Source organism: Colius striatus, chromosome 12, assembly GCF_028858725.1.
Source record: "Colius striatus isolate bColStr4 chromosome 12, bColStr4.1.hap1, whole genome shotgun sequence".
Classification (NCBI taxonomy): domain Eukaryota; kingdom Metazoa; phylum Chordata; class Aves; order Coliiformes; family Coliidae; genus Colius; species Colius striatus.
The window spans coordinates 23,437,925-23,447,060 of record NC_084770.1 but is presented as its reverse complement, the minus strand read 5'-3'; the positions used below and the strand labels follow the sequence as shown (position 1 = coordinate 23,447,060).

The following is a 9,136-nucleotide window of genomic DNA, read 5'->3' as shown; positions in this document are numbered from 1 at the left end:
TACTGCTGAAATGTCAGATTATTTTTGAAGAAGAATTTTGAAAGGTCTTTTCTCTCTTAAATATGGATCTTCTGTCAGGTGCAATGTAGGAAAACAAATGCACTTTCATAAACAGCCACATCACCTGGACACAAAAACATTGACCTTTCTGCACAGCTTTCTGAGCAGAGCATGAGAGCAGAATGCTTTATTACAGCAATATATTTCTGATCAGTATTTAGGGTCACTGGTATGGGAAAAAGCAAGGATGATGTACAGGTAAAGACAGCAGGGCAGAATCTTCAACCCACCATCGTCAGGGCGTGGACAGATTTTCAAAAGTAGTCCATTCCTTGCACTAAGATAAGTTTATACCCACCATGGAAAACTGTGTTGATGATTTTTGGCTAAAGCTTGCCAGCAATTTTTTCGGGCTCAGGCCTGAGCCTCCCTCTTGCCTGGTGCTGAAAAGTGAAGTCATTGTTTCAGAACAAGAGACAGATGTTGACACTCACTGCCATTATTATCAGACACTATTGCCATAAAAATAACCAAACACACACTTGCTATTAAAGAGGAGAAGAAGTTTTATTAGTCAAATATTCACAGAAAATCTGAAAATGTCATTTATCAAGTAGTTATTAAAACTTGCAAACATTTTAATATGCAAATACTCCAGTTTTTGTGCTCAGGTGGTCAGCTCCTCCTTCCTTGACCCCCACCAAAACCAAACCAACCTAAATCATTCTTTAATTAAAATCTAATTAAGGCCCATAAATCTGGCTGAATTTCTGATACCCAAAATGAACAAACATTGGAAAGCTTCTCCAGATTTGTTCAATGCCAAAAAACAGTTGGTGCAATTCTGTAAACTCCTTGGGCTTATTTAATCGCTTTAGTTTAGTATTCTCCTTTTACCTGAAGGTTTACTGCTAATGTTAGTGTCACATAGTAAGAGTGTGGGAGTGCCAGAAGGGTATCTCTTCCCCAAACAACTCTGAATCTTCTCAGTTTAATTGTTTATATTGGAGTGTGAACCAGTTAAGTAATTAAAACTTAAGTGAACTGTAACATATCTCTATTATATCCAGGGAAAGTTTTACGCATTAGGAAGTGAGATGACAAACATGACAACTGTTTGGTCTTATCAGCAGCTGCCATGTTAGGGGAAAGTGCAAGAGAAATAATTGAGAGTGGGTTTGCTGTTATAGAGGTGGTGAAAGGAAGCAAGCCCACAGTGCACCCAAAACCTTAAAGCAGTGTAAGCAATGGGTGTCAGCACAACAAGAAAATTGAACGTTTCTGCAGCAATACTGTAGCCTTTCAACCAATTTCTGTAGCTATTTCAAAGACAGCTCTGCAAGCACTTGCTCTCTGGTGGCAGTATGGCTGGTCTACACAAGGGTGGGAAGTGCTTGCCCTGTCTTGGAGTGCTAGGAGCAGGATTCAGAGGGACAGAGCAGAGAAACAGGAAGAGGTGGGGAAAAGACTTAAAAGCCTAGTGAGCTCGGTTATTTTGTTTCCAAAACCAACATCTCTGCATGCCTCTGCATGAGCTGAGCAGTCACTGCCAGGCGGAACAGGAGGCTTACACTCATTCAGGCTTTCTCACTTTTTTAAAGAAGTGTGGTACCGCTCTGGAAAAAAACTGGCCTACAGGTTTGTGATAAGTTAAGGGTAACATGGTTAGCAGGCAGAGTCTAGGAAAGGGACACAGCCAAAGCCTAGCCCTTGGGATTTGATGCAAGATAAAAGACCCAATCAATCTCACAGTTGATCTGTACATCACCTCCACCTAGCTCAGGAGCAGCCTGCAGCTGATAAATTTTGCAGGTGAGTTAGAAGACTGTGCACCTGGGAGAAACCAGGTGGAGGCCTGGCAGCCCAGTAGCCCACAGCGGCAGGGCATGACTGCACCTGCCAGATGAATACAGAGGCTGCTGGGTTTCAGATACACCATGTATTAAAAAAAGTTGTTTAAACTATGGCCCACTCCAAAGCAGAGTTGGCAGAACACAACTTTTATACTCATCAGGAGACATTTCATTTGCAAAAACTCACTCAAGTAATGGCAGACGGGTTCAGTTTAAGCTCCTGAAGACGGGAGGTTACCAGAGATGGTGGTACTCACCAGAGGACCAGTGGAAATGTAGCATTTGCCAGATGGCCGCAGGGGTGCAGTCCAGCTGGATCCAACACAGCAAGTCCCCACCGTGAATGCTGGAAAAAGAATGTAAGTAGAATTTAGTCTCTGTGAAAAGTGTTCAGTAACAACACAATGCTGCTCACAAAGCTTATTTCAAATGCTTTTGACTTTGCCTACCGTGGCCTGTTTCCTCAAGTACTCTGTTTAAGTTAGGTTCATGAACAAGAAGGTGTGGTAGAAAGGCCCTACATGCCACAGCTACTTGAATAAATACTGAGAACAGGGAAGATTTGGGTAGGATATGAAAGCAAAGACTGTAGGGTGCCAAAATAACCTATGATATTTTCTTGAAAGGAGTGTCTGATTGGTAGAAAGTCCAAGGAACAACTTCTACAAACAATGGCAAAAAGCCAGTCTCCGTGACTCAACCCCACCAGGTTAAACCCCTGTTAATGGGACATGAAGCGCAAACAGCATCCACATCTGGCAGTTGCCACATCTTGAGCGTGAAATATCAGCCGGTCCCGATGGGGAGAACAGAGATGCTGGGGTGTCCTGGAAAGGGGCCCTCAGGAGCTGCTGATGGCCGCCATGGCCTCCCAGCTCAGGGGCTGCCCCAGCTGGGGTGGCTCCAGGCGCTTCTCCCGCAGAGCCCCGGCGGGGGAGAAGGAGCCCTTCCCACTATGCTCGGCTTTCCCCAGTGGGGAGCGGGTACTTCCACGCTCCGGAGCCAGCTAGGCGGAGGCGCTGGGGCTGCCCGGGGACCCTCCCGCGACTTGGCGCCGGCTGCGAGGGGCGCCTCACCCCCTGCCGAGGGCCGATAGGGCAGGAGGGCCCACGCTGAGGAGATAACCGGGCCGTGCCGGCTCCGATAACGGGCATGAAAACCTGAGACTGCCGGTCCCGCCGCCCTTTTCCCGTGCCGGGCACGGGACCCCGCCTCTCGCCTACCGGCAGCCGCAGACCCGCCCCGCTCCTGAGGGCAGCCCGCAGCGGCCCGGGCGCCGCACGCGCTCCCTGAGGGGGCGGCGGAGGGACACGGCGGGCGGCGCCGCCTGACGCGCGGGGCGGGGCGGGGCGCTGCGCACGCCGCCGCCGGGAAGCCAATGGGGGCGGGGGGCGGCGGGCCGGAGCCAATGGGCCGGAGCGGGCCGTGGGCGCCATGGGCCGCGGCAGCGCCGTCCGCCGCGGCGCCGGGAGCGCAGTTTTCCTCCCGCTTCGCTTCCTCGGCGGCGGCAGCGACCGCATCTTCTCCCCCGAGGCGCGGCGCTGCCGGGCGCCGGAGCTGGCGCCGCCCGGCTCCGTGAGGCGCGGCCACGCCGTCCCCGCCCCGCCTCGCGCCTCGCGGCTCCAGTGAGCGCCCGGCGGGGCGTGCGCGCCCCTCCCTCCGCTCTCCCTCCCTCCCTCTCTCCCTCCGCCCCTCGCTCTCTCCGCCCGCCGTGAGGGCGGGAGGGAAGCGGCAGCCCCGAGCGGGAGGCGAGGGAGGCGGCGCGCCGGGAGCCATGCGGGAGTACAAGGTGGTGGTGCTGGGCTCAGGCGGCGTGGGCAAATCCGCCCTCACTGTCCAGTTCGTGACGGGCTCCTTCATCGAGAAGTATGACCCCACCATCGAGGACTTCTACCGCAAGGAGATCGAGGTGGACTCCTCGCCGTCGGTGCTGGAGATCCTGGACACGGCGGGCACGGAGCAGTTCGCCTCCATGCGGGACCTCTACATCAAGAACGGGCAGGGCTTTATCCTGGTCTACAGCCTGGTGAACCAGCAGAGCTTCCAGGACATCAAGCCCATGCGGGACCAGATCATCCGGGTGAAGAGGTACGAGAGGGTGCCCATGATCCTGGTGGGCAACAAGGTGGACCTGGAGGGCGAGCGGGAGGTCTCCTTCGGGGAGGGCAAAGCCCTGGCCGAGGAGTGGAGCTGCCCCTTCATGGAGACCTCGGCCAAAAACAAAGCCTCGGTGGACGAGCTCTTCGCGGAGATCGTCAGGCAGATGAACTACGCCTCTCAGCCCAACGGGGACGAGCAGTGCTGCTCCTCCTGCGCCATCCTCTGAGGGCGGCGGCGGCCCGGGGCTGTCTGCGGGGACACGGCGGGAGCGGCGGGGAGAGGAGGCGGGAGCGGCTCGGCGCCCCGGCCGGCGCAAGCCGCGGGGCGGGCGCTGTCTTCGGCAGCCGCCGAAAACAAACCCCTCTACACACGCCAAAACCCGGGGGGTGGGGAAAAAAACCGTGTTGGAAATGTGGCTTTTTTCGGCATGTACGTTTCGTCCAGTCTCGGTCGTATTTCCTGTCAGTGTGTGCCGCGGGCTGCCGCGGGCGCGGGGAGGAGGAAGAAGCGGCGGCGCGGAACCGGCCCCGCGCGCCGAGAGCAGCGCAGCCCGCCCGGGACCGGCGCGAGGAGACCCGGCGGCGAGGACACCCCCCCCCCGCCCCTCCGAACCCCCCCCGCTCCGCCCCCCGCGCCGGGGGCACGCGCGGGGCGCCCGCTGCCGGCCCCGGCATCTCTATGCAAAGCGAGGCGGCCGCGCCGGGCCCCGCCGGGACTGGGACTCGCTTCACCACTGGTGCCAGGGCAGCGCGGGGGCCGCGGAGCGGCTGCTGAGGACTCGTGAAACCATTCTCTATTTTGTTTACCTGCTGTATCGGATGGGAGTTTGCAGGAGAGTGGTAGCGTGTTGGGCATATCATGATTGTTGTTTGGTTTGTTGGTTTGTTTTTTTTTTCTTTTAATCAGCTGTGAAAATGTTACAAATCTGCACAATTTTGTAGGTGTGCGTGTGTGTGTGTGATTTCGGTTTTGTTTCAGTTTTGCTTTGGCGGGTGGGAGCGGTGATGTGGTTTTCATTTTTGGTTCCGAGGGTTTTTCTTTTTTGGGTTGGCAATAACTGATTTTGATGACTAGCTCTCTAAAGTGCAAAGACTTCCTACCGGTGATGCAGGGCCAACAGCAGCCCTGTGTCCATAGAGTGCCTTCAAAACTCAGCTGTTCCAGCCGGTGCCAACCTGTGAAAGCTCCACAGAATCCCATTATCTACTACTCCAAAAACTACTTAACAGTTTCCTTGCAGTAATCATACCGAACAAGCCAGGACAAAAGGGCCTATTGTTAGTGGAATTTACTTCTTACTTCCATCTGAGCCTTTTAACAGTAATTTCCACGTCTTGCAAGTTTGGGCTTCATTTACTTCAAATTTACAAGAATTTAGCCTTTTGGGATTTTGAGGGGGTGGGTTTTTACCTTTATGGTTGGTTTTTTTGCTCTTTAGTTTTGTTGTGGGGTTGTACCTCCAGCCAGCAAAGAAGGAAATCTCATTGTTTTGATGTACCAAGAAAATTCTAACAACTGTCATCTTAATTCCAGACATGCATTTGAGAGTGTCTGTCCATTTTAAGAATTTTAATACAAAATGCTGTTTTTTAGAAAACCACTTTGTGCGCTTTTATGTATTATGTGAAACACTAACGTTCACTTAGACTGTCAGTCCTGGTCTGTATCTTCATAGAGGTGAAAGGCATGGGGGGAATGTGTTGATTTAGCTAAGAACAGTGGTTTAACAGAAAAAAAAAAACCAAGACAAACCACCAGACTGCTATTTTGGCTATCTTTAGTGATTTTTAATAGAGTTTTTAATTTGTGTTTAGATCCTGACCCTGTGTGATGCCAGCATGCGAGTGGAATGCTGTGTTCAGTAGGCAGCTTTAGGCAGGTAATGTGGCTTTCATGCAAAAGGCCTTGTGAGATTAGGTCCTTACTCTTTGCTGGGAGCATCAGGGCTTATTGGGGTAAAATTCTAAAGGTTGGTTGTTTATAAAATGTAAGCTTTTCCTCTCATTGCATGATAACTCTTTAAAATTATGCATCAGACCATTATTTCTTGCCTGCTTCACAGAGGGATTAGGGCAGGAGGAGACCTGTACCTTCTGTCATGTGGAAGATCTAGGGAGCTTGCTTAACTCCATTGGCTTCCTCTTAGCCCCTTCTTTAAAGATTAGCACACAAAGCCTCCAACTTTTGGTTTTTTAAAAAAATGTCCTCCCCTCATCCCAAGATGACTTGAAATTATCTCACAGCATGCAAACAAAAACTGAGCAATGATCTGTAAAGGGGTTTTTTATCAGGCTGACTGAAAACTAGCTGCTGCTATTTCTACCATGAGTCTGGTAGTGCCTTCTGTTTTAAGTAGGAAATCTTTCTACTTCACCACTGGAAGAACAGTGTTTAGTATTAGCTTGATCCTGTGTGTTGAAATCCCAGTGATAATCTTGTGGTTTCATTGAAGGTGGGATACTTCTAGAAATACCCAGTATCTACTGAAAATTTGGAAGAGATTGTGTGCTTTGTTGTTGAACTTATCTCTTCTCCTGAGCCTCAAGTGTATCCCTCAAAACAGTGAGCGCCTGTTTAATACAGTCAGTCAGATTGTATCAGTCAGACTGACACGATCACGGTTGAAAACCAAGAGGGTTGGAGAAGACAGCCCTAGTCATTGTTCTTCAAGATCTGCTTGGGGCCTTCAAGTAACAGGCACGTTGATCCAGCCACCGCCCCGTTTAAGTGAAAGCTGGAAACCCCTTTGCAGCTTGTCTTTCAGAAATGTCTAAAAATCCTTTAGAATCCTTTGGGCCTTCCTTGTTGGAGGGGCAGGGAATGATGCTAGTTGATAATAGGAGTTTGTTATAACAACAGTACTGCATTGGAAACTAAGAAAACTTGACCGCTGCCACGCCTGCAGTTTGGGAAACTTTGTCTCTGAAGTTCTTTTAAAAAAACCCTGCCATAAACTTCCATCTCAGATATTGCTGTGGTTATGTTTGCCTTAAATTCAGTGGGATGATCCAGTTCTTAGCACCCAACAGGCCTTGCTCTAGATCAGTGTATTGAAAGCAACTTGTTCCACTTAATAAAAGCAGGTGTTTATTCTGTTCTCCCCAACAGATAGCAGATCCTTTGTGTCTTCTAGTGCCTCCTGTTTCCCTGCTGCCTGTGTTGTGATTGAGGAATGAAGCAAAAATGGGTGTTTGTGGCACACAGCGGCATGTAAAGTCCAGTTTTTCTCAGCCTAGCAGAGCAGCTGAAGGTAGCCTAGTAAGTTCTGGACTATGCTGAGCGTTTTTTTGTAGATACACTCTTATTTCTTGCCAAAAAAAGTGTATTTGTTAAACGGTGAATGATTTAAGAAACCATGGCATGGGTCTAACCAGAGTTTTGAATGTATTTAGACGTTCAATGTTCTCTATGACTTGTTGAAGACAGTACACAAAGTAGAGCTCAGTAGTCTGATCTTCCAAGTGCTCTGAAGTGTTTTGGTGCTTGTTAAACATAGGCCTTGTCTATAGAAAAAAAAATCATACTGCTTTAACTTGAATGAATAATGAAAGCTATATTAGCTTCTACACTTGAGGAAAATGTTGTATCAATATAAAGGTACTCTTCTATTCCTTTTCCCTGTGGGAATTTGTTACACCCGTGTCAATACAAAGGTGGTATATAGCTCTTTTCACAGTGAGAACTGCAAATATTTAATTGACTTGAAGGAAAAATGACATTCCCAGCCAAAATACTTCCTGTCAGTGCAGAAATTGTGTAAACAAGGCCTTAGTTTAAGGCTGGTCACATGGCCACATATTTTGCTGTACATAATGATTGTATTTTTAAAGATCCAAGCCTGTTCTGTTGCAAGCCAGCGTGTCTTTGAAACCCCAGTCTCTGTGATTGTAACCGTGCAGTATTCTCAACCTCATTTGCAATACCAGTGTGGTTCTTCTCGACACGATGCTCAGGCTTTGTTGATGCTTACGGTTCTGGATGTTGAATTCTGTGGCTGTGGGACTCCTGACGGTTCTGCTTCTCTCAAAAGAATGTACGGCAAGTTTTGTGCAAAGGGCATTTTAAATAAAGGGCAGCTGGCTCTTTATGACTTCTTCATTTGGATACTCATTGCGTGCAGGTGTTGTTAAGCATCACATCTCCTTGAGCAGTGACAAAATGCAGAAACTTCCGTTTTCTTTAAGAATTGTATGTGAACGGGAGTGGGGCCTTGTCCAAGTATGTTCCCTTGGATCTTCTCCCATTCTTGTGAATGGACACCGACCGTGACTGTACATGGAAAATGCCTGGGGCTGTGCTGCTGTTGGACACTCTCTCATACAGGTTTGTATAGCAGGCAACCCGGATGCTCTGCTGTGTGGACCTTCACTCTGTCCTTGGCAATTGGAGTGCCCATTCTTGTCCTGGTGAGAACTGAGACTTGCTGTAGAAGCTGTGTTCAAAGCTGAAATGTTTTAAATAATGATCTTCATAGCTTCTGGCCTGCACCTACCGTGTGTGCAGCCTCATGCAAAATGCATGTAGCAAAAAGATTCTCCTTCCTGTCACATTGTTACAGCACCATGTTCTAGAGTCTCATTTCTGTAGGAATCCAACATCTGCCCAACTTCCAAACTCTTTATTTGGAGCTGACAGCCATTGGTAAATGTGTGTGCAGAGCACGTGAGACTGGTTCAACAACAGATTTTTGCTTCAAACACCTAAAGGTCTTCAAGAGAGTTACTGTGATGAGAAACAGAGTGAAAGGGCATTGCTGGGGCTGGGTGTGTGGGGTTCGGATTTTCTTCTTGGTCTTGTGTTTTAATCTGAGTAAACTATGGGTTTGTTGGTCTGGAATCGAGAACCTCAATGTATTTCCTAAGTACGAGTCTTTGTGTGTGTCTGTGTGTATTCTCGCTTCACTGGGGCTGGAATGGGAGGGAGCTCTTGCCCCCACCACAGAATATCTCAGCCTCTGTGATCTCAGTTCTGCCTCCAGTCAATGTCACACTGAAGAAAACACCCACTGAAATCTGAACTGGTCAACTGATAATGGGCTAGAGCAGAGATTTACAGAACAGCCATTGAAATATCCCTGTGACTAATATTAAACTTTTGGAAGGGTGTGACTGCTCCAATACACATCAGGGGCTGCCTTTAATGCTGTTGATGCTAGAGCATAATGGTCTGGTAGATGACATATT

The 9,136-nt window shown here is 49.1% G+C and overlaps 1 protein-coding gene and 1 long non-coding RNA gene across 2 annotated transcripts; one reads left to right on the top strand and one right to left on the bottom strand.

Annotated features, from left to right (window-relative positions):
- Window positions 1–227: 227 nt before the first annotated feature.
- LOC133626477 (uncharacterized) lies at window positions 228–3,144 on the bottom strand. Its single transcript, XR_009819546.1, has 3 exons — window positions 3,077–3,144; window positions 2,111–2,199; window positions 228–443 (listed from the first exon to the last, which is right to left on the bottom strand). It is a non-coding gene; the product is annotated as an uncharacterized LOC133626477 (long non-coding RNA).
- A 294-nt stretch (window positions 3,145–3,438) lies between these two features.
- RAP2B (RAP2B, member of RAS oncogene family) lies at window positions 3,439–8,779 on the top strand. Its single transcript, XM_062005902.1, has one exon. The coding sequence runs from the start codon at window positions 3,628–3,630 to the stop codon at window positions 4,177–4,179; it is 552 nt and encodes a 183-aa protein (XP_061861886.1). The 5' UTR covers window positions 3,439–3,627; the 3' UTR covers window positions 4,180–8,779.
- Window positions 8,780–9,136: the final 357 nt, after the last annotated feature.